This window comes from Rattus norvegicus, chromosome 14, assembly GCF_036323735.1.
Source record: "Rattus norvegicus strain BN/NHsdMcwi chromosome 14, GRCr8, whole genome shotgun sequence".
In the NCBI taxonomy this organism is placed as follows: domain Eukaryota; kingdom Metazoa; phylum Chordata; class Mammalia; order Rodentia; family Muridae; genus Rattus; species Rattus norvegicus.
This window is the reverse complement of record NC_086032.1, coordinates 84,337,099-84,362,789: the sequence shown is the minus strand read 5'-3', so window position 1 is coordinate 84,362,789 and position 25,691 is coordinate 84,337,099. Positions and strand designations below refer to the sequence as shown.

Sequence of the window (25,691 nt, the reverse complement as noted above, 5' to 3'; positions counted from 1 at the left end):
TTGTATATATGTGTATATATAATAGTTACATATATATAGTGTATCACCCATTTTATACTAATTACAAATAATTTAACTGGGAGTGGGGACACGTGGGGAGGCGTAAGCAGGAATACCTCTATGAGTGCGAGAACAGCTTGATCTACATAGTTCCAAACCAGTAAGAACCTGACTCAAAATAATGATAATAATAATTTAAAACTGGTGTGACATCTCAGCAAGTAAAGACAGCAAACCCGAGGACCTGAGTTCGATTCCCAGAACCAACAGTGCAAGAACTGACTCCTGACTTTACACATGCACCTACATGCATACACACAAAAAGTTTAAAAAAATAAACATATATGTATATATAAATGTATATGTGTATATAGGGATACACATACATATTTCTTCTTTGTTTCTGTTTCACGGCCCTAGCTGTCCTAGAACTCCTTTTATAGACCAGACCAACACCGAGACCCATTTGCCTCTGCCTCCTGAGTACTGGGATTAAAGGCGTGCACCACCACTGCCCTGCTGTAAATATTTTTTAAAAGAATAAATTGCCCTAGTTGACACGGATATGATAGGACTCTGTACAAGGCTCAGTATGCTGTCCCTTTGGTAGCTACAGGACTCCACTAGGAGAAAGAATCCCTTATTTACTGAGCCCCCACGGTGCGTGCGTGGTTTCCATGCGTTATCTCACTTTGTACCACCGCTTTGTGGAGCAGATAGATGGTGTCGACCTATCGCTTGGCAGAAGGGAGCCCCGTTTTCTTTAAACCTATACAAATTTATATAGATCTCACGAGTCACCAAGTGGGGTACGAACTGGGTCAGGCGGACTCCAAAACACGCTTTGGCTAACCGCTACCGCTAGCCTAGAAAGAGGAGGTTTGCTCTCGTTACTACCGCAGTGGTGGAGCCCGCGCGTGGGTCACGACCTAGGTGAGGGTGAAACAGAGGTCACTGGGCGCCCAGCCCGTGTCAGCGCAGACAACCCTCAGCGTGGGGACTCAAGAGGCAGGGCTCGTCCCGCCCTCACCTGCGGACTCCACACCTCGGGTGGCCCCACCTCGCGGCCCGTGAGGGCGGGGCCAGGCGGGGCCGGGCCGGCTCCGGCGCGTGAGTGGCAGGCCGCGGGTGGAACGCGCACGCGCAGTCGGCCCGGCTGTGGAGCCTTGCAGGCTGCTGGCAATAGGGGCGGTGCTGAGGAAGGCGGGGCGGTGCTGAGGAGGGCGGGGCGGTGCTGAGGAGGGCGGGGCGGGGCGGGCCCGGCGGCGGGGGCGGGGCGACGCTGAGCTCCGTTCTGCTCCCATGGCCGCCCCCGGCTCCCGGTGCTGCCCCCTCTGCCCCGGGCCGCGCCCGGGGGTCCCGCACTGACGGCCCATGGCGCCGCCCGCCGCCCGCCTCGCGCTGCTCTCCGCCGCTGCGCTCACTCTGGCGGCCCGGCCCGCACCCGGTCCCCGCCCCAGCCCCGGTGAGTGAGACCCCGGCCCCCCACCCTAAGTCCCGCTCGCCCTCTCTCGCGCGTGGACCACGGAGAACCCGATGCTCGGGCTTCTGTCCCGGCACGCGGCGTGGACCTGCCTGTCCCGCTTTACCAGGAATCTGCCCCGCGTGCCGGCTTCGAACTTTCCCGGACTCTACTCACTACTTAGGAGAGAGATGGAGTGCGTGACGGCTAAAGTCGCCCGTACAGAGTGTAGACTACTCCGAGTCCGGGCGTCCTGCTTCCCAGGCCGAGTCCACAGAGCGGTTCGCCCGAGATGTTGCCCTCGGCCAGGATGGAAGCTGGGATGGAAGCTTAGTTCCCACACGCCCTTCCTTGCTGCAGAATCCTTTCCCAATGGAAGCACGGGCATGAGGGTGTTGTCTGGCCCAGTTCGGTTTCTTTGCAGGTTGTTGAGTGCTGAGCCTGGGGCATTGGTGAACCTGCCAGTGGGGTCTCCACCCTAAGTTGCAGATTGTGATGTTCCGAAGACAGGGTTTTGCTGGTGAGAGAAAACTCAAGAGTTGCTTTGTTTTCTTGCCAGCTTGGATTTAGGGGAAAGGCTGAGATTTACTTTCTGTGTGATTTTGAGGCAAACTTTGAGCTGCCTGAACCTCCGTTACTTGATCTGAAAAAGGGGATAACTCACTCCCATGCGCAGTGTTGGTGAGCATTAAATGATACATTGTGGGCAATTTGCTTAGTGTTCCACCATGTACAGCCAGTAAACATTTTAGTAATACTTTTTATAGCGTTTTCCAGTTCACTAAAGACTAGACACCTGGTTTACCCTGTAAATACTGAATTTCTTATAGGATGAATCCCGGCAAAAGGCAAAGCTGGGCTTTGGGACAGCAGAATGAGGGATTCCCAGCACTCCAAACCTGAGACTCAGTAGAAGTGGTTTCTAGGTGATTGCTGTCTTCTATGGGACTTCTATAATTTGCTCACTTCTACTGTTTGTAGTATGTGAAAAGGGAGGGAGGGACGTTCCTAGCGCCAGAACGTGTCAACATAACTGTAACCTAGTAACCCCTTCCACTTTGTCATCTGCGTGTTCAGGATTTCATGTACTCTATGGAGAGAGAGGTATGGGTGGGAATAGACTGGTTTTCCTTCCTGGAAAGGGCACAGTATAGCTCTGGAAAGCATTGTGAGCCTATTCTGCCCACGCTTGCAGGGAGGTGGCTTCTGTTGGGCACCTTTGCTTTGCTAAGTCAGATGCAGCAGCTCTTGGGTAAGGTTGGTATGCTTTTATTTAGGAGTCTTGGGTAAGGACAAATTCATGGCTATTGTGAAACAGTCCACTAAGTAACTCAAACTCTCATCAGCCTGGTTTCTCAGCATTCTGTTACCTCAGTGCCTTGGTGATGTTTCCCTCTGCTTCCAGAAGCAGTTCAGAAACAAACCACATGGTTTTCAGCATCATATCCTGTCAAGAACCTAGCCACTAGTTTGTTAAATCCTTTCCAATTAAAAAAAAAGAAAGAAAGAAAATGCTGTACACTGAGAAGATGCCAAACTTACCATTTCATATTTTGTGATACTGTAATTTTCTCTAAAATTCTGTGGATGGAAAAAATTATTCCAATACTTATATTCCGCACAACTTTGTAATATTTAAATTACCGGTGGTTTGCATTTTTGAATGCTGACTTTATAAAAACAGTTAGCTCATTCCCCTTCGATGTTATTCTAATTATAGTGTGTAGTCACCCCCAAATGATCTCCAGTCTCTCCGTCCTTCTGTCATGCTTGCTTTTCTTTCACAAGTGATAAGAAAGAAGGCCGAGGCAGTGGTAACCTTTTCTTGCCTCTCACCATCCTTCCTTGACTTCTCATCTGGAATTTGTCCTGTTAGTAATATGTGTTGTTACAAGACCCGAGCGTGGTTACCTGCAAGGTCTTCATGCTCTATGGTACATTCTCTTAGCCCCATAGATGAATAATTTAAGTGTGTAAGGTACAGGAAGTCTCTCCTCCTTCTTCTTAGACCAGGCTGGCCTCGAACTCACAGAGATCTGCCTGCCTCTGCCTCCTGAGTGCTGGGATTAAAAGAGTGCACCATCATGACCCGGCTTTGCTTTTATAATTCTCAAAGCAAGAAAGCATTGCTTTTGGGCTCACTACTAACCAATACAAGTTGGCACTCTTGGTACAGCTATCAGTATGCTCAGAGTTTAGCATAGGTGGACCAAAAGCAAAGTGATCAGCTTTGATCAAACTTACAGCTTCCTAATATCCATATTGGGAATTGTCGGTGGTAGGCAGTATACCATCTTTAGTTTAGAATCCAATTTTTTTAAAAGATTTATTTATTTATTATATATGAATACACTGCAGCTGTTTTCAGACACACCAGAAGAGGGCATCAGATCCCATTACAGATGGTTGTGAGCCACCATGTGGTTGCTGGGATTTGAACTCAGGACCTCTGGAAGAGCAGTCAGTGCTCTAACCTCCAGCCCCTAGAATCCAAAATTTTAAAGAATTTATTTATTGGGGATGTATGGCCATGGGAGCTAAAAGGAGTGAATGTGGAGAATAGAGTATTTTGGGTAGTCAATTCTCTCTATCTACCCTGTTGGTCCCAGGAATTAAAGTAAGATCATCAAGCTTAATACAAACACCTCTAACTTCAGAGTCATCTCAATGGCCCCTAGTTTAGAATTTTCGAGCCTGGAACTCTACCTGAGGCTGTACACCAGTGCTTCTCAACCTTGCTAATTCTCTGACCCTTCAAGACAGCTCCTCATGTTGTGCTGACAACCCCCATAAAATGATTTCATTGCTACTTCACAGCTGTAATTTTGCTACTGTTATGAATCATAAGGTAAATATCTGCATTTTATGATGGCCTTAGGTGACCCCCGTGAAAGGGTTATTTGACCCCCAAAGGGATTGAGACCCACAAGTTGAGAATGAGAACCACTGCTCTAGACCAAGGCAAAACAGTAAATGTTTTATTTAGGCTTTGTGGCTCATAGACTGGGACAGATGCACTTTCTCACCTCCGACTGAGTAGGCAAAAGGAGTCAGAATGAATAGGCATTGCTGGTTTGGTTTATGGTTTGTGTTTGTGTTTTTGTTTTTGTTTTTTTTTCCACGATAGAGTCTCATTGTATCTCCAACTATTGTTATAGACCACCAGGCTGGCCTCAAACTCACAGAGATCTGTGTGCCTCTGCCTCCCACGGACTGGAGTGTATCACCATACCCGGCTTCATTGTTGTGGTTTTTTTTTTTTTTAAATGCTTTGGACATTGAAATGTAAATCTTTACATCATTTTTACATGTTACAGTATCTTGTCCTCTTTAATTTTTTATAATTAAAAACCCAGTCTGAATTCGGTTTGTGGGTTGTGATTGGCTCACAGGCTGCACTTATGCTAACTTTGCTCTAGGTCATGTGGACTGACTTTTCTTTAAGTGGTTACTGATCTGGAAAAAGCAACACAGTAGGTTCATTTTACTGAATGAACGGACCTTTTGACCGTTTTAGTGTGAATTAACTTTTAGATACCTATGGGAGTCAGGCACCGGGATAATACAGTTGCACTCCAGCTATCTGGAAAGCTGAGACGAGAGAATAGTTTGAGGCCAGCAGCCTGCCAGTGCCGTGTAAAAAGGCCAGAGGGAGCGGCAAGGAGAAAGTGCTAGATGAAATGGTAAATTTTATATTTCACCATGATTTCTGAAAAGATACAGCTGACCAGGAAAAGCTTGTATACATGAATTTAGTTCACTAATAAGCAGAGATTCAGCTCGGTTCAATGCACTGCTTAAGGAAATAATCCCACCTCAGAGCTGACCCACCTTTTGTTCACTCGCCCTGCAGATGTTACTTGAAACAAACTGTTGAGAGATCTTCTGTTTGCAGAGGAAAGCCCAGGCAGCAGGTGGCACCACCCTGAGGACTGGGAAAACAACCACCGGAAAAAGAATTTCTGCCACTATTAGTTTTTACTAAGCTATTAATTTTTCCTTCCATGCTTAGGTTGCCCTGTTAAAGTGTCTTTACAAAACAACGATGTGCTTAGCATGACTGATTTATTTCTTTTTAAATTAAAGCATTTTCGAAAAACAAAAACAAAGTGAAACATTGAAACACAACAAGCCGATTGTGTTTGTACTGCCGGACAGTTCATGGGGAAATGCTTGGCAGAGGCCGGAAGTTGGGGGGTCTGTAGCCTTTGTCTGAGGTTTTTTTTTTTTTTTGGTTCTTTTTTGGTTCTTTTTTTTTCCCCCGAGCTGGGGACCGAACCCAGGGCCTTGCGTTTCCTAGGCAAGCGCTCTACCACTGAATCCCCAACCCCTGTCTGAGGTTTTATGTCCTGAATAAGGACAGATATCAGGACAACTTTACCAGCAGGGCCGAGGAGTGTCCCTCAGTGCCCCTGCACAGGTTTGGGGTGAGAACTGGTCCTCCAGCCCCCATCTTCATTTGGCATCTGACCTGCTCAGTGTGCAGCCTCTGCTTGGGTAAGATGACTAAGGTTACTTCTGTGTTCCGTTTGACCTTGACCTTTGCTTTGAACCCAAAAGTGTTCCTTTGGTGGAGTGGGCACTGAGGTCCAACAAGGTTTTGCTCTTTCTTGTCTTCAATCTTCCTTCCAAGATACTGTTTCTTTTCCTGAGCCCTCAGCCTCGGTTGACTGTCAGCCAGAACAGGGAGAGGAGAGAGGCCATTGTAAAACTGTCATCCTACAGAAGTTTGCCGTTTTCTCCAAAGAAATCTCTTTCTCCATCCTGTCCTCTTTCTGGGTAATTATCCCCTTAGGTTGCCCTTGTACCAACTTGAGGAGGAATGAAGTTGGTGCTAGGCAGTTCCTTCCCAGACAACACCTTAGGCCATCTTATAGGCAGAGTTACCACTGTCCCTCTTACTTCTGCAGTAGGGCCCCCTGGGGGCTTCTCCCCTGCTAGGGCCAGCTTCCAGTTTCTCCTGCCACAGTTTAATCCCTGGCACATAACCAGAGCATTAAACTTTTATTGTTCAATTTACCACAAGGGCGAGGCCCTGTTCCTAGTGGGCTCAGGGGGCTGTGGCCGATCCCAAAACCCGAGTGTCGCACCACATTAGCAACTGCAGACTCTGAGGGCTGGGTTCCTTTCAGATATGTAGATCCTTGGTTAGAACCTGAACAGTGTACTCGGTTTTAAAGCCAGGGAAGAGGAGAGACAGCATAGGCAACTTTTAAGGATGATTCAAAATGGAGGTAGCCATCAGCCCGCCTGAGGATCCTGCATGGTTTCTTTTAATCCCCAAAGTAGATACATCCTGATGTTGGTAGCTTTCCTAGTATCCCCAAATCGAGTAACAACATGGCAGCCAAGGAGCTCTCTTCTAGAATAGTAGGGATTGCTAACCAATCCCATCACAGTATGTAAATTACTTGCTGCTGTTCAATCTATAAAAATTCATCTTCAAAGAAAATTACTGGGCTGGTAAAAATATTTTTAATAATGACCACAGAAGTCATATTTATTTTTCTTTGATGTTCTTCCGAAGAATCTTCTGGTTCTAATCAGTTTGTTCCCACATAAAATACAGTGGAAATCTACAATAATAAAATCCCCATTTCTCTGTCTATGGGGAAATAAACAGGACGAGAACTGTCTTTTTCAGGGGCTTCCCCTCGATGTGCCCCAGACTCAAAGCCTCTATTACTGGTGGGTGTTTTGGCATCAGTTAAGGGCCTTCAATCCTTCCCTCCCTCCATGTTTTGCTCTTTCATTAAAGTGTTTCTGTTGTCTAATTATATCCTTTCAATCAAATTAGAGACTGCAGCATCTGGTGAGGGCCCTAACTGCTGCCATCTGCACTTCGTGTGCTCAGGCCTTTTCAGCTGAGAATCACTCAACTTCCAAATGGCAGGAAGAGATTTGGAAAACGTTCAGTTGGAGGGGAGGTTAACTTAAAAAGAGCCTCTTCAAAGGCCGGGTGCCCCGTCCTGCCTCCTGTGATGTATGCAGAACGTCATTGGCTTGGCTCACCCAAGATTCTTCCTAAATACCTCTGGCAGCTGAAGAGTTCCTAATTGTCTTAGCTGAAGTGACGAGGCCTTTTCCTCCCTGTTATGATTCTGGAGGGCCCCAGGAAAGCAGAGAATATCTCCCTTGAGAACAGTCTTTTGTTATGTGACTGTGACCACTGGTTAGTGGATGTGACACTTTCTCTTCAGTTGGCCAGTTCTCCTAACTCAGTGATCTCAGCGGACAGAGAATTTTGCAATGCTTGAAGGCTTTTTTTTTTTTTTAATTGTTACATGGGGATGCTGTTACTATCCAGCAGGTAGAAACCCGAGTGCTGTTAAACACCATAGAATGAATAGGACAGACCCCTGCACCAAAGAATTACCTACCTGTAAAGATAGTGCTGTGGGGAACCCCTGCCCTGATTGTGTCTTCACTGTGTCTTCTTGATCTCAGGTCAACATCAGCTTTATCTGTTCTGAAATTAGCTCTGTAGGACAGTCTGCCCGCAAACTCAGAGATCTGCCTGCCTCTGCCTCCTGAGTACCCGGATTAAAGGTGTGCACCACCACATCCGACCAAAAATTAGATTCTTGCTGGGAATAACAACACATATCTAACACTCAGAAAAACCAAGGCAGGACTTTGTCTTAGAGAGAGAGAGAGAGAGAGACAGAGACAGAGACAGAGAGAGAGCGAGACAGAGAGAGAGACAGAGAGAGAGACAGACAGACACAGAGAGAAATGGTGGCATATACCTATAATCCCAGCACTCAGGAGGGAGAGGCAGGTGGATTACTATGAATTTGAGGCCAGTCTGGTTTACAAATTGAGTTCCAGGACAGCCAGGGTGTTACACAGAGAAACCCCATCTCAAACAACAAAAACAAACAAACGAAAAAAAGTACAACTTTGGTGTGGTAACACATACCTACAATCCCAGCACTCTAGGTGTAGGAGCACCAGGATCGGGTGTTTAAGGCCAGCCTCCATTGTATAGCCTGGGTTGCATGAGACCCAGCAGGAAAAGTAGTGCATTTTCATTGTCCTTGTCTGAGCCCCTTAAGCGTTTCAGTGCATAGCATTCTGCATGGAGTGAGGATTTTCTGCCTTTCTACTTCCTCTCAGGATTGTCAGATAAAGTATAGGATGCCCAACTGAATTTGAGATCAGGTCAATGCAAAACAAATTTTTAGTCTTGGTGTGCCTCATTCATTGTTTGGGAATACTTCCAAGAAGCTGTTCAGTAGTTGGGTTAAGGGTAGGGAGAAAAATTGTGTGTGTGTGTGTGTGTGTGTGTGTGTGTGTGTGTGTGTGTGTGTGTGTGTTCCTTAGTCTTGAGGGTAGAATTCAGGCCCTGGCATAGGCGAGGCAGGTGCTCACCAGTGAGCTACACCCTCAATTCCTACTCAGTATTTATCTGAGATTCAGATGTAATCGAGCTCCCCGCACCTTCATCTGATAAGCCCCAGGCCCTCCTCCAAGATCCAGGAAACACTGTGTGAGCCTGGGGCATGAACCGGGGTCCTCCTCCAGCACAGCATGAGCCTTTCAACCGTGAACAGTCAGAGCCACTCTCTCAGCCACACTGTCCTCAGTGTTAACTGCTCTGGATGTCTATGAGTGACAGCACTGCCAATCCTACCTGGTAGAGGGACTGCTGGGTGGGGCCTTTCAGCTCTTCTAGTACTCCTGCCTGGTCTAGATCCGTGCTAGGCTGAGTCCTTCCTTTAGCTCTAGTCCTTCCCCAGACCAGCATTTCTGAAGCATGGCCCCTGAGATGGACTTTTTTGTTGGGATCAATTAACAAGTGCTTATCAAATGTCTGCTGCATGCCAGGTTCTTTCACGAGGACTTGTTTGTCCCTGTGCCAGATTGCAGAAACCAGTGACAGTTACTGTAGGGTTTACTTTGATGATGTGCTCCAGAGAGAGCTTGTCCACCTGGCATTGACTTCCCTCCTCAGGAACGCTGGTATTATTTGGCCATCCTATATCAGCTAAAGGCAACTGAAAAGCCCAGAGTCTGGCTTCCATGGACCAAGGACCACACCCTCCAGGACTCCGTTATTGGAGAACTTTCTGGTCATCTGACTTTAAAAGTAGGTCACAGGCAGTGCTGATAAAGCTTGTCCGAAAGCTGGGTTTTATGAGTTTATTTAATCTCTTTTTAGTCCGATTGAGAGCTTGAGACAGTACAAAATAGGATTTCTAGGGACTAGGGATGTAACTCAATGGGCCAGATCACTTGCCTAACATGAGTGAAGTCCTGATCAGGACTGCAAAGAAAAACGAAGTCATGGGAGTGTGCATATGATCATAAGGCAAGGAGTAGATACAAACCAGGTGTTTTCTGCTTAAAGCAAACCTAGAGGGTAAAAAAGGCTCACTTGCCAAAGTGTTGGCCTAACACACAGTCTCAGATCTGTTCCCAGCACCAAGTGAAACATGCTGCAGCGGCATGCACCCGGAATCCCGCCACTCTTGAAGTAGACGCAGGAAGACTAGATGTTCCAGATCCTCCTTGTCTGCTTAGTGGACTACACGAGACTCTTAAAAATTAAAAGGGCACAGGCATGGCCTTATCACCCATTTTGTTATCTGTCTGTCTGTCCATTCATAGACAGGATCTCTTGTGTAGCCTAAGCTGGTCTTGAACTAGAATTCTCCTTCCTCTGATTTCTGAATGCATGGATGGTAGGGATGCATCACCATGCCTGGTTTCTCAGTAAATGCCCATTTACTTATATGGAGCTTTAATTTGTCTTTTGAGACAATGCATCCCTATGTATCGGAGGCTAACTCAGTGTTTGAAGTCCTCCTACCTCAGCCTCCCACGTGCTGGGATGACAAGCATTGGTCTGACAGGGTTCTTTAAATTAGCAAGTATTTGACTTTGAAGTATTTGATTGACACAGAACGTCCTGGAACTTCTCAGAGGTGATTGCTAGGCAGTCAGAAGGCTGATCCACAGGCAAAAACAAAACAAAACAAAAACTGGGAACTGGGGTACTTGATTGTGTAACAGATTCCGCTGCCCCTACCCCGCCCCCCCCAGCTGCATTTATGGTCTTCCCTTATTTCACACACATAAACCAAAACAGCTTTTTCTGTGATGTGCCTTTGTGGAGGATTCAAAGTTAGGCTGTCTGGGACTGTCCACTGGTGGAATGTTAGGCTGTCTGGGACTGTCCACTGGTGGAATGTTAGGCTAGGACTGTTCACTGGTGGAATGTTAGGCTAGGACTGTCCACTGGTGGAATGTTAGGCTGTCTGGGACTGTCCACTGGTGGAATGTTAGGCTGTCTGGGACTGTCCACTGGTGGAATGTTAGGCTGTCTGGGACTGTCCACTGGTGGAAAGTTAGGCTGTCTGGGACTGTCCACTGGTGGAAAGTTAGGCTGTCTGGGACTGTCCACTGGTGGAATGTTAGGCTGTCTGGGACTGTCCACTGGTGCATTGTTAGGCTAGGACTGTCCACTGGTGGAATGTTAGGCTGTCTGGGACTGTCCACTGGTGGAATGTTAGGCTGTCTGGGACTGTCCACTGGTGGAATGTTAGGCTGTCTGGGACTGTCCACTGGTGGAATTATGGCTAGGACTGTCCACTGGTGGAATGTTAGGCTGGGACTGTCCACTGGTGCATTGTTAGGCTAGGACTGTCCACTGGTGGAATGTTAGGCTGTCTGGGACTGTCCACTGGTGGAAAGTTAGGCTGTCTGGGACTGTCCACTGGTGCATTGTTAGGCTAGGACTGTCCACTGGTGGAATGTTAGGCTGTCTGGAACTGTCCACTGGTGCATTGTTAGGCTAGGACTGTCCACTGGTGGAATGTTAGGCTGTCTGGGACTGTCCACTGGTGGAATGTTAGGTTGGGACTGTCCACTGGTGGGATGTTAGGCTGTCTGGGACTGTCCACTGGTGGAATGTTAGGCTGTCTGGGACTGTCCACTGGTGGAATGTTAGGCTGTCTGGGATTGTCCACTGGTGGAATGTTAGGCTGTCTGGGACTGTCCACTGGTGGAATTATGGCTAGGACTGTCCACTGGTGGAATGTTAGGCTAGGACTGTCCACTGGTGCATTGTTAGGCTGGGACTGTCCACTGGTGGAATTATGGCTAGGACTGTCCACTGGTGGAATGTGTGCTTTGGAGTGCAGAGTTTGGGTTTGGTCCCTAACAGGAAAGATAAAGCCTGGTTGTGGCCAGAGATGGGGACTGAAGCTCAGTGATGATGTGGAGTATTGAGGATTGCCATGGTTTGGTTCATAGTTTGTGTGGGGAGCATTGAGACAGGGGTTCACGTATGACAAGGTTGGGCTCACTATAGCTGATGAAGGAAGACCTTGAGCTCCTGATCTTCTGTCTTCCAAGTGTTGAGATTACAGATGGACACCACTTCACCAAGTTATTTTTGAGTTAAGGTCTCACTCTAACCCCTTGCTAGCCTTAAACACATGACTCATCTTCCCAAATGCCAGAATGACATGTGTGAGCCACAGTGGTAGACTGCTTGCCTAGCATATGGTGTTGCTTTGGCTTTTCCTTGGGAAACATGAGCAATGCCTGTTTCCCCAGATAGGGCACCAGGAACAGTTTTGTCAAGCCTGGCTTGGAGAATGAGTGGGCTTCTTGGGCTTATATTCAGGAGTATGGTGTCCCCAAGAACTGTGCCGTAAAACAGTCCATTCCAGCCACTGTCCCCTCTCAAAGCTCTACGGTTAACCTTTTGCCTCTTATGCACCTCTGTGTTTCCCCAAAACCAAGTGCAGCCGGGCTGGAATCCCGTGTAGGTCCTCTGTGAAGAAATGTCAACAGGCCCGATCTTGTGAGGGTCTCTTGCGGGTAATCACAGCTGCTCTGACTAAGATCATAGCAGCCATATCATCCTTGGAGGGCGTGCATCACAACAGTGGGATAGCCTGAGTTGGATCCCAAAAGCAAAGCAAAGGTAAATGTTTAAGAAGCTCACTGTACCTCAGGTGGACACAGTGTCTGTACACCGGAACCTGTGACCTGTTTACTCTTCCTACAGGACCATAGCACTGTCTGTCTTGGTCTAGCCCTGTGGCAGGCAGCTCACCTTCTGACTTTCTAAGGGTTTTGTTTTGTTTCTTTTGTTTTGTTGTTTTTTTAACAGTAAACTGAGATGCTGTCTATCAGAAAGCAGAATTCGGAGCTTGAAAATGTCATGTTTACGGCTTTCTTATGTGAAAACGTTTTTGTGTGAAATCTGATGTTAAGATAGCACAGACTATGGGGGCTGGGGATTTAGCTCAGTGGTAGAGCGCTTGACTAGCAAGCGCAAGGACCTGGGTTCGGTCCCCAGCTCCGAAAAAAAAGAAAAAGAAAAAAAAAAAAAGATAGCACAGACTATGTATAGATAAATACCTGAAGTAGTAGTATACCACAGTGCTCACATATTACACGGATAATTAGATGGTTCATACCATCAGATATGCCCACATAGTACACTGTGGTGCTTACATGTTACATGGATAAGATATCATCAGAGAGCCATGAGGGAATAAATCCTCTGGTTTTGGCAGTGAAGTCCCTCAAGGAGCTTTGGCGTTCATCGGATGTGTGAGGCTCTGCAGAACAGCCAGCTTCCTGCTGCCCTTCTAAGACTAAGGCTTGTTTAATCTCTGTGTATGTTGGGATCTTCAGTGTGCTAAGTCAGTGTAGAAACTGGGCTGAGTGTGTAGCTGACTGACGGTGAGTGTGCTAAGCCTGTGTGAAGCGCAAAGCCTCCATTCTCAGCGCACTACAGAGAAAAAGCACTAAGCAAAACCCCAACTGGCTTTTGTGTATCTGGGAGATGACTCTGCAATTCGCAGTACCCTGAGTAGGTGATTCGAGGGTCTGTGGGTCATGGCCCTTTTGGGAGTCACATAGCAGACATCTGGCACTTCAGACATTTGCATCAAATTCATAACAGTAGCAAAATTTATAAAGTAGCAATGAAATAATTTTATGGTTGGAGTCACCACAACATAGGAGCTGTATTAAAAGGTCACAGCTTTAGGAAGGTTGAGCTCCACAGCCTAAATGCTAAGTAGGAATTTCTCAGGCACTGCTGCATATTCATGGTGGCTGTTCCTGGCAAAACCATGTGTTTACAGCAACACCCATAGCGTGTTTCCCAGGGGGCCCTGCCTGGGTGGGAGGGAAGCCTGCTACAGATGAGAGCCAGATGTGATAGAGCGACACCCACCTCCCTCCTACTTTGACAACTCAGGTTTTCAGAAGGCTTTGTTTTTTCCTTCCTTTTTTTTGGTTAGGATGGTAGCCCTGACTACCCTAGAATCTCCTAGAATCTGCCTCTGCTTCCCGAGTGCCGGGATTAAAGGCATGCCCCCCCACCAACCTGGCTTCATTTTAAAATTTTTATTTAAAAGACCTCTCTTATGACAATTTAACCCTCTGTTCACTGTAGGCTGTTTTTCTTGGAATGGTCTTTTCATAATTCAGTATTTTTTTTTTTATAAAGAAGACTTTTTTTTTTCCTTCGGAGCTGAGGACCAAACCCAGGGCCTTGAGCTTGCTAGGCAAGTGCTCTTCCACTGAGCTAAATCCCCAACCCCAAGAAGACTATTTTTGAGAGTCAAATAGAAGAATTTAAAGGCCTCTTCCACAAGTATACATGCTTAGGCTGGTCTTGGCATCTCAGGAGGGTGAGGTAGGAAGGCGTTTGAGGAGAACCTCAGCTACGTAGTGAGTTCCAGGTCAGCCAGGACCACATAATGAGACCCTGTCTCTTCAATCAACGAAAATGTAAGTTCAGTTAGAATAGCTTTCGGAAGCACGGTCTTTTCCTTCCGCTCTGTGATGGTGTGTGTGTGTGTGTGTGTGTGTGTGTGTGTGTGTGTAAGTACGTATGCTGGAGACACAGGCTCAGAGGTGCTCTGTTACTGAGCCACACCCTCAGGTCCCTGCTGCTGTCTTTAAGGACACTGTCTCCTTAGATGAAAGGGAAGCTCTGTACAGTGTTCTAATAGAGAAGCTACTGATGCTCCAAAAGTTACAGCGAGTACTTACGTGCTTAGTCCACTTCGGGCAGAAGAACAGCTTGTCCTGTGGTCACTTTGCAAAGTTAATGTGTAATCTGAGAACATGATACATACATGATACATGAGTGGTCATCTGGAGTTTAGATGGGTGCAAACTTGGCTATGGTTTATGGTTCTTAACAAGAAGAGCAAAGGGATATTTATTACAAAACAGTATGCTAGTAATGAATTTTAGAATGGCTCCCATTTTTATTATGGGAATTAAGAAATGCACAAAAATAATCTAGGAAAGCCACAAATACCTATTGCCTAGGGCCAGAGTTCCCAACTATGGCCGCTGTTAGTTCATTCTCCACCCTCTCCTCAGTCATCCCATGGTTCAGTCCTTATCTCTAAATGTAAGTATTGAGTATTCTTTATATATATATATATATATATATATATATATATATATATATATATATATATATATGTTACACTACACACTGCCATTATAGAAACTAAAAATGTGGCAATTCCCTGGCGTCATCAAACATCCAGTGAGTAGGCTTATTATATGTTGAAGTAAAGTAAACTAAGAAAAAAAGGTTTTACTGGTTATGGAGGCTCATGCCTGTCCCAGTACTCTGGAGACTGAGACAGGAGGATTGCCACAAGACCCTGTTTCAAAAACAAAGAGATTTCAATATAGATTTAAGTACAGATATTAGAAGAGATCATTTTAAAAGGCAACAATGTATCCAAAGGGTAGACAGGTTCTGGGGAGTGACCTCAATGATGACTTTTACCTGTTCTGATCCAGATACAAAGGGATACGTGTAAGCCTCTGTTAACCCTTTCCTTCCCTTTCTCTTCCTTTCATCTGTTTTTGTTTGAGACCGAGTCTTGTTATATGGCTGTGTTGAGCCTGGAACTGGCCCCAAATTCACAGCAATTCTCCTGCCTCTGCTTCTGAGTGCTTGGGATTTTAAGCATGTCGAATGCCCTTACTTGTTTTTCTGTTTATTTGTTTTCCCATTGCAGAATGTATATATTCAAGATGTAATTTTTCTTTAATCAGAAGGAGGGCCCAAGTGCCACATGGAAAGGACCTAACAGGAGGCAAGTGCCGTGCCTGTCTGTGTGGCCATAGACTTGTCACCTGCATTAGAGAGGCATGAAGAACTGCAGGATTTTTAAGCCTAGAAGAGAATTGAAGCCCTGAGTCTTTTCTATTCAAGTCATTCCAGGCCTTTGAATCTTAGTTCTGGTTTCTTAAATCTTGGGGACTGTAGCTATTGTGAGTTGAAAGTAAAGAGGCATCAGAACCTTCTGAGCCAAACCCTTCTTTCCACAAAACAGAAACAAAGAAGGGAAGGCCTGTGTCTGGGACAGACATGCGGTGCTATTTATCTTGCTATCAGTTTGATTCTAGTGACTCTCAATATGTCCTGCATGTGGAGAGGGCCTTCTGTCCCCTAAACTGTTCTCTCTCCCCTGTAAGTCTGACAACCTCCTTCCACGAGACTACAGAGACCAGTACTCTTAGGAACTGGGGAAAGCTGGGGGGTCCTGTTGTAGCCTCAGTGTGTTGTGTGGAAGCAGTTTGGGGACCACTTCCTTCCTTTACCCATAAACCATCCATGGGTCTTTGGAATATCTGAAGGTAAGGGCACTCGCGTGGGATTACAGGCTTGGAAGATGTACCCACTTGAGCTGACGCCCCTCGGGACAGCCACCGTTGTGTGAACATTTCATATTGCTGTCATGCTTCCCTCCACATGATAAGAGTTCTTGTAGTTCTATAAATTGTCTGCCTACTAAATTTCATAGATATTATAAGAAAAAAAGAGGAGTAAGATGGCTCTGTGGGCACTTGCCACTAAGCCTGATGACCTGATTCAATCCCCAGAACCCACAGGGTAGAAGATGAGAACCAAGAATCTGATAGGTTGTCTTCTGACCATCACATAAACCATACCACATTGGCGTCCATACACATGCACAAGAACAGAGAATAATATGTATATACCTATATATATTTAATATATAAACATTATATATATTTAATATATATTAAAGCCAAGAAGATACTCTCATCAGAAAATGTTTTAAATGCTGGAATTGGTAGCCAGACAAATTGACTCACACTTATAATCATAGCACTTGAGAGGCCAAGGCAAAGAGGGCTGAGGCTAGCCTGTGCTAAAGTGTGAGACTTCAGCTCAAAACTCGAAGAGTCAGGATGGTGCCAAAGCCAGTAACCTCAGCACTGGGAGGGAGGGCTGATTAAAGGATCAGGGGTTTGAGGTTTGCTTGGCTATCAAGTTTGAGGCTATCCTGTGCTACGTGAGATCTTGCCCCAAAGAAACATAAGTATCATTCTATGTTGATTTCTTTTTCCTCCTTTCTTCTTTTTATTTGACACAGAGTCTTTTTGTGAAAAAGCTCTAGACCTGACTGAGCTCGAGCTCAGAGGTCTGCCTGCCTCTGCCTCCTAAGTGCTGGGATTAAAGGTGTGAGCCTTCCCGCCCGGCTTACAAGGGACATTTAAAAGCGGTACACATGTTAATTCGTATTTTCTTCACAAGTCTAATTATTGAATTAAGTAAGTGACATATATAAATGAAGGTATATCTTATCACATGACAGCTGATTTTGATCAGAGAACAGTATACTCCTTTTCTTCTTTCTTCCTTTCTTTGTCTGTGTGCCCTCGAGTGCGGGCCTATGCTATGTAACCCTCAAGATTCCGCTTGTCCTGGCTGGTGGGCCCAGCCCCGCACACTCACTGCCCATCGGGGACCAGCAGCCCTGCCTGGTCCCCTATTTTGTCGCACTGAGCACTCACTGCTCTGAGCCCAGGCTCCCCGTTAACATGGAAACACCAAGAATCCACTGTCCATTTGCCACAGCCCTCAGCAGTGGTGAGGACTGAATAAATGTTGAACTCATTCATGAATGGTTGTGTAGACGTTGGGTCTCTTGCCTTTACTCCTTCTCTTTTACTGAAAACGGGAACACACAAGGCATCGAGTGATTTTCTTTGTTGTTTGAGCATCTCCAAAGTTTATGTGAATTTCCTAGCAGCAGAAAGGGAGAGTGTCCTCATTACCTCGTCCACACCCTGATGAAGTCAAGATGCACAGATAACTGTCAGTCTACAACACTCTTTGTGTTTCTTGTCTTTCCCTTTCACGGGAACATACTGGGCAAGCATGGTTAAAACAAATCATTAAAATCTAGTATGCTTGTTTAGATTGGATCTAAGAAGCTGCCGAGTAGACTACCACACTTGTGATTCTAGTGCTTAAGAGGTCGGGGCAGGAGGATCAGCAGTTTGAGACCAGTCTCAGCTGCATAGGCCAGCCTGAACTATAAGAGATCCTGCCTCAAAAAAACTTTAAAAACAGAGTAGATCTGAAAAAAACCAACTGAGGCAGAAAGGGCTTCACAGTGTCGTTTCTGCTATTACAGGACATCTCAGTCCCATCTGCGGCACATCCTTTGTGTTACAAACAAAACCAACCAAAGCCTTGGGAACTCCACCCAGGGTTACTGTGTATTGCCCAGGCCATTGGTGTGAAAGCGTGTTTGGATGGCTGAGTCACTGGCCGCTTTTGTGTGCTTGCTTGCTCTCCGAGACAGCGTCTCACATAACCCACATAACTGACTTTGCAGTCAAGAATGACCTAGACCCAAGGTGGGTCATTGTTCTGTCTGGCTCCCCTGCCTCCAGCTCCCAAGTGCTGGGATCACATGTGCCTCAACCATGCCCTGCTTTTTTGCTTCTTGGGTTTTGTTGTTGTTTGGTTTGGTTGGCCTTGTTACTGGGTTTCTGGGTTTTGTCTTTAGATTTGTTTTCCTTTTTTATTTGTGTGTATGTGTTTGTGCCTGAGCATATGCCAGGCGTGTGCTGCAGAGGCCAGAAAGGGCACTGGGTCTTCTGGTGCGGGAATTACAGGCAGTTGTGAGCTGCCCAGTTTGGATGCTAGAAGTCGACCTCAGGTCCTCTGGAAGAGCAGCAAATATTTTAACAGCTTAGCCATCTCTCCAGCCCCTCCTCTTCAAGATGTTTTTTTTTTTTTTTTATTGTCTATATTTAAGGTAGGCAGCCTAATAAGGGGTTTTGTTGTTTTGTTTTGAGACGCATTTTCACTATGCAGCTCTGGTTCACCTGGAATGCTCTATTTCAAACTCTGAGAGGTTCAAGTTTGAAGGCTTCAAACTCTTCTCTCTGCCAGTACCTGAGAAGAACTGGGATTGAAAGTGTAGGTGTATAAGATTAGATAGGGCAGAAATATTTTAACATAGCAATTAAAATCGTAGCAGCTGACAGAGGTTGGTGTGATAATCACAGAATTGTCTATTCCTCTGACTCCAAAACTGATTAGGCAACAGAATTACTTAGGTTGCAATAGGGCTCTGGTGTGGAACGAAGCACAAACATTACCCTCCCTCCACCCCATCTCCTCAAACAGAGCTGTCCCTTGGTATCTGTATAGCATTTGTTCTGGCCTCTGAGGATCCATGGTACAGACACTTGTTTGCATGCCATTTGTATACCCTTCATGTGCTTTTAGTCATCCGTAGGTCATTTAGAACACCCAAACTATTACAGTGCTGTGTGACACTCACTGTCAGCTCACACCACTCAGGGGGTGACAGCTAGGAAGACGTCCATGTGTGCAGTTGGTTGAACCGGTGTCTGTGTGTGCAACCCTCGTTTAGGGCTGCGTGTGCATAGGCCTTGTGATAGTGACTACTGTGGACAGATGAAGGGGGCAGAGTGGGTGGAGATGGGAAGGGGATTCTGAGGGCATTGTTTATCTTGCAACTGGAAATATTAGAGGAAGAACGTTTGGGCAGGAAATGGAAAAGTATGTTCCCAGGATTAAAAGCAGACCAGTGTGGCTTGACCGCAGTGAGTAACGAAGGAAAGACGGGCTTCCAGCAGCAGAGAGGCCTTGCAAACACCCATAGGACAATCCTGCGTTCTCCTGGGGCCTTTGAGTTCTGTGTGGAGAGGGGGCTGTAGAGCAGAAGAAGAAAGTGAGCCCTAAACCGCTCTCATGGTCAGTGGTTTCAAGCAGAGTGCTAACGTAATGGTGAGGGCAGAGGACGTTTCAGGAAGGCAGCAGGGAAGTGGGATGAAGGAGAGGAAGGGTACGTCCATGGAGTCCCCTGGGATGTGGTCGGGTGCACTGGCTGCTCTGTGTAACGGGGAGTGTGCTAAATCAGAGTGGTGCACACTCGAACACTAGATGTGAGTGATGTCAACTTGCCCAAGGCTGCGGAGCGGCCAGCAGCAAACCAAGCGATGAGCCAACCCTGAGCCTTTAGTTGGTGTCCGCCATGCTGTGCGAATCATTGTGCCTTGTTATCTCTGAGCTTTTCGCTAACGTAGACCCCTGGTCGAAATTCCTCTTGGTCCTTGAGGACTCACACTTGATAATTTAATACTGCACAGGCATGGTAAGTTGCTATGGTTTTCTGCCTCCTAGAATTCTAGATTACTCGAGCTGTCCGTAAATGGTGCCATTCCAGACAAAACACAGAGACCAGCTGGTAGGAGGAAGGTGTGCCTGGAAGAAAGCTGCTCTGTGGACGGTTTCTCTAAGCAGTCAGATGTCTTTCGGGATAGAGCCGTGCTCCTGCTCTCCACATGCCTACTAGTCTAGAGCAGACACAGGCACTGTCCTTTTTCCCGAAGTCATAGGTCACTGTGTGCCAGCAGAAGGGAAGGCGCTGAGGTAATAATGTTGATGTAGGTCCCCCGGCTGTCAGGGCTCTAGGGATACATCTTAAAGAAGTGTTTGAAGTGCTTCTATCTGTCAGTTTTAACTAAGCTAATTTTAAAACATCGCTCTTTGTACTCTGCCTTTCCCATGAACCTCTGTGAGTCTAATGCATACAATATGTGGGAGGAAGCCTGTCAGCCTCAGCCCCCACCCCCCCGAATCTGAGGAGTACATTTTAGAAGTGCATGATTGCACCTGCAAAGATTTGTCATTTCATAACGTGGGACCTGAGACGATTTTGACACATTTTCTAGGAAAGTGTTTCAGGAGGAGGTGACAGGCAGTGCCACTCCGTCCTCCGTTGCCCCGTGTTCTTGCACCTCAGACTGTGCAGGGAGGACTGTTCCTCATTACCAGGGAATGTGAGTCATCCCCCGATTTCTGTGATTGGGATTCCAAAGCATTGCTGTGTCCGATGCTTATTAAATCCAAGTGTCAGCGCAGCCTTTCAGACTGTAGGGGAGCACTCTGTTACAGCTGCTGACCTGGTTCTAGTTACCACATGGAGACGCTGGCCAGAGCAGAGGTCCCCTCAGAGGGCCTAGAAGTCCATGTGCATGGCTATTAGCAACTGTTCTAGATTTGGAGGTTTCCTGGTTCACTTCGTGGACTCCAACCACACATTTCAACTCCGTGTTTGTATCTTCACTGCAACCTGTAGACTTCAAGGGGAAATGTCCCAGTGCCCCAGCAAGCTGCTGCCAAGAGTGCCAGCGTTGCAGGGTACCTCTTTGCAGATTCAGTCAGCCCAGCAGGCCGCCCAGGATCTAGCAAAACATGATCCATTTCCAGCTTGATCCAAACAAAACAAATAAAACATTCACCAGAGAGGGAGGAAACTATAAATGTTGCCAGAAAATTAGTATGCTGTTTTTCCTCCTTCTAGAGTGTTTCACAGCCAATGGTGCAGATTATAGGGGAACACAGAGCTGGACAGCACTGCAAGGTGGCAAGCCATGTCTGTTCTGGAACGAGACTTTCCAGCATCCATACAACACACTGAAATACCCCAACGGGGAAGGAGGTCTGGGTGAGCATAACTATTGCAGGTAAGATGGGGCTATAATGCTTCAAGATGACCTCTGGTCTCCTCTTCCAGTTCCTTCCAGCCCTTCTCACAGCTGGAATGCTTTCTTATCTCCTATTGGCCAACTCAGAGAACCATATCATTGTTTTCAAAGTGAACTAATCAGAGCCGGAGAGATGGCTCAGCGGTTAAGAGCACTTCGCACTCTTCCAGAGGTCCCAGGTTCAGTTTCCAGCTCCGCCATGGGAACTCAGAACAGTCCCGAAACCATTCTGGGGGGTTCAGGCACCTTCTGACTTCTGCAGGCACCACACGTGGTACACAGAGAAACATACAGTGAAACATGCACAAAAATAAAAGTAAACAAAAGTGAATCCGTGTCTTTCTCCTTCTCTTCTTCTCTCCTTTCTCTCCAACTCAGTTTATACTAGCATTCGCAGCAGTATCTTGTCTGGCCACTCTCTTGTCTCTTTGGGAGGGTTTTCTCAGGTGGTCCTCCCACCAGTGGGCATTTCATGGGCATCAAAGCTGTTGCTGTTGATACTCAGACCATCTAGGACCCAAACCTTCCTCAGCCATGTTACTTAGGCTGTACCGGAACTCCCGGATTCAAGGAACTCTACTTTTAAGCATATCGAGCAGCTGGACTACAGACATGACCACTGTTTGGCTCCAACGAAAGCCCTAACCTAACTCTGTGGTCTTCAGATGTAGATTTATGATTTTCTGTGGGAGGTGAGCCACAGCTTTGATCAGGTTCGCTGGTTTCTGAGATTAAAGACAAGTTGAGAATCACTGGCGGCCAGCAAGATGACCTGTGGTTTACAGTTGGCACCGCAAGAACCCAAGCAAATTCTGGGCTGTCCTGAAAACCCACCTGTCACTCGAGTGCTCGAAGGCAAAGATAGAATCCAGGGGCTGGCTACCTAGCTAGCCATGTTGGCTAGCCTGAGTTCAGTGAGAGACACTGTCTTAGTCAATCCTGTGGAGATTGATGGAGAAAGCCTCCATAGTCAACCTTACACCCTCACACATACATAGACACACATTTGAACACATATACATATATGCATTCACATGCACGCCTGTGCGCACACTCTCAGACAAAAGCAGGCAGAAAGATAAAAATAGAATTACAAGTCTGTATAAGCCAAAGCAAAATTTCTAAGCACTCACTTTTGATTATACCTTTCAGCTACTTACACCCAAGAAGTGATAACATGACTCAGGGTTTAGCAATGTGGTGAATTTAATCATTCTTAGGACAGGTGTGCATCTGCCTCTTGGGCCATTAGGACAAGGAAGAATGATTCCAGAGCCCTCCTTCAAGTTCCACACGACGACTCTGGTTTGTTGGTACATGAGCGTCTAACCATGGGGCACTGTTGACCCAGCTGAGCCAACATATCTATGTCTGCATTGTGTGGACCACTCAGTCTCCCTCCCGCCCTCCCCATGCCCATGCTAACACACTAGGCCTTTGTGGCTGTCTACACATTACCAGGCTTATAGACCATGCCGGTTTGTCTGTCCTTCCCTTCAGCTCTTTATGTCTCTCCTCATCAACTGACTGACTGTCCACCGCGTTCGCTGCTGCTGTGGTTTTTCATTTGTTGGTGTAAAGACACTAAAAGTTTGTCCCAAGTCAGGCATGGTTGTGTGCATACTGTGATCTCAGCACTTGAGAGTCCAAAGGCATCCTTGGCTACATAGTGAGTTCCAGGCCCATTGGGCTATGTAACTCCCACCTCGAAACCTAAACCAGAGCCCAGCAAAAGCTTTCTGTAGTGCTGGATGGTCCTGCTGCCCATCGCTCCCAGAACCCCGCCTGGCAAAGCTCTGAAGTATTATGTGTGCCATCTTGTCACTCTGCTGTCATTCGTATTTTTTAAAGATGAGTTTTATTATTTTAAATCATGTGTATGGGAGGGTCTGTATACAAGCGCAAGATGCCACAGCGGCCGGAGGTGTCAGATTCCCCATAATTGGAGTTACAGGTAGCTGTGAGCCACCCAGTGGGATTCTGGGAACTAGACTCCAGGTCCACCAGAAGAGCAGCATATGCTTGACCCTTGAGCATCTCTCTAGCCCCTGCCCTCTGTAGTTCATTGTTAGGCTTACTTATGCTCATTAACCAACTCTTCACTTACTTCTAAAGTTTCGCATATTAATATTTTGTATAAATAAAAACGTATAAGCTGCTGAGGTGGCTTAGAGGGCAAAGGTGCTTGCTGCAAAGCCCGATGACCTAAGCTCATACCCTGAACCCGGATGGCAGAAAGAGGGTCAACTCCTCAAGCTCTCTGTGCCGTGGCACATGCTCCCTATGTGAGTGTGCATATATTTGCATACAGAGAAGTAAGTGAATGTTTAAAACAGGCTAGGGAGATGGCTTGGTGAAGTGCTCACTCAGAGACCCCAGTTTGACCCATAGATCCCACATTTAGACCCCATACAAGCTCTGCATGGTTTTGTGCTTGTACTCCCCACACTGGGGAGGCAGAGTCAGGCAGATGCCGTGGGCATCCGGCCCACCACTAGGGAAGTTTCAGGCCTGTGATGGAAACCCTGTTTCAAAATAAAAAAGGCGAATTGCACCTAAGGAATGGTACCCAAATTTGACCTCTGGTCTCTAAAGGCACACTCATGCACAAGTATATACGTGAACATGCACATACACCCGGGAACATGGACTCACAAGAACATGGGTGTGCACACACGTGTATGCACACATGCATGAGCACACACAGGCATGAACATGCACATACACTCACTCTCAGTTACTCTGTTTCTGCTCTATTACCCTCCTCTAGTTTTTCCATTCCTAAGAATGGCTGGCTTGGAAAGGGCGCTTAGAGAAAGGAGTAGGATCTTTGGTATTGCCCACTGGGATTGTCTTTATTTTCCTATGTGGCCACTTGTGGTCTCTAAGATGTTTTGTTTTGCTTTGCTGTGTGATGCGGAGGAAATGTCTGCTGCTGTGCTGCCCCTGACTTGTCTCTGAAAGGTTTACTCGTTACCCTCTAAACATTCTCAGATCTCAGGAGAGCCCTTCTTAAATTTCCAATGACAGCAAAACAATTGTTTTCTACTAGATGCATGCCCTTGTCTGCTCCACTCAGAGGCTTGCAGGAGTGCATCCGTAGCACTCAGAGGGCTGTACCTGAGGGCTGGGAGCGCCTTCTCCCAGCATCTTCCCCTTTAACTCCTTGGGCTACAGCCCTCTGATTTGATGGAATGTACCAGACCTGAATTACCAGTTTATACTTCAAAAGAGAGAGGCGAGCCTGTTGATGCTATCACCTCAGAGTCCAGGCCTCTTGCTCTAGTGCTGTGGAGAAGGAAGAATAGGTTTGCCTGCTCTTTATTAAGCTATTCGGATGCTTTTAGAATGGCTTTGACATTGATAATAAACACTTGTTGTCTAGGGGTTTTATCCAATACGACATCAAAGCTGAACTCAGAACAGAGGGAGGAAGATGACGGTGACATACTGTTTAAAGAAGGGCTTTGTACAAGCCCTGCCACTTTGATTTCTCAGCTGACATCTGACACCATGTTTGTCTTGTACAACTTTTCAGATCCATCACATCTGAGATGTCTACATGCTATCGAGTGATGGGAACAGGCTTCTCCTGGCCGCGCCTAAAGTATCTGCATTAGACAGAGAGGTAGAGCCAGGAAGAGCAGAGTTGTCCCTCGCACCTGCCTTAGGGCACAAAAAGAAAAGGCTCCTTTGTGCAGGGAGAGGCTTATCTCCTAGGTCACACAATGGGCTTGTCTGCTCAGGCCCAGGAGCTGCGGCAAAGCTGGTGTTGGGAGGGGGTGTCCCTATGCCCATTTCCTGCCTAACTGGAGTGTCAGGTTTCCAGTATTCTAGGTCTGAATAAAGGGGGCTTGGGAAGGGGTGAAGAGAGGCAGGCTTTTCTCTCTGTACAGCCCCTGTCGCTTGCCGAGCTGATTCACCAGCCTCACTCTTTACTACCTGTGATGTCTCTGAACCAGAACCTTGAAGGTCATTTACTCCACACTGTTCTCACTGGGGAATGTGGAAGTAAAGCTTTAAAAAGCATGATTGTTATGGCTAAAAGTTCCTGTCTGACCGAGCAGCCTCTGTGGGCTCTCTGTGGTGACCATTTCTGTCCTGAGTCAGCCAGCATAGGCTGAGTAGGCTTGCCTGCCGAGTTTATGTCATGTAAATTTATTTAGCTGCTTGGAAACTATACTTGGGATATTCACTGTTGAAAGAGGAAGAAAATAAAACTATAAAAGAACCCCTCCCCCCAAAAGCCCTAAAATTGCCCATAGTCTTATCACCTAGAAATAAACTTTTTTAAGATTTGAGATTAAGCCGGATGTGGCGGCATATACTTTAATCTGGGCACTCAGGCGTAAAAAAATTAAATCCATTTTTCTCCCAG

At 46.6% G+C, this 25,691-nt stretch overlaps 1 protein-coding gene across 2 annotated transcripts in view; it reads left to right on the top strand.

Annotated features, from left to right (window-relative positions):
* Positions 1 to 1,255: 1,255 nt before the first annotated feature.
* Positions 1,256 to 25,691, top strand: part of Kremen1 (kringle containing transmembrane protein 1) — a 65,604-nt gene continuing 41,168 nt past the window's right edge. Inside the window, exons 1-2 of one of the 2 annotated variants that reach the window (XM_039091556.2) lie at positions 1,256 to 1,465; positions 21,130 to 21,292. In XM_039091556.2, the coding sequence (XP_038947484.1) occupies positions 1,375 to 1,465; positions 21,130 to 21,292 (254 nt within the window). In that variant the 5' untranslated portion in view covers positions 1,256 to 1,374. 2 annotated transcript variants of the gene reach the window in all.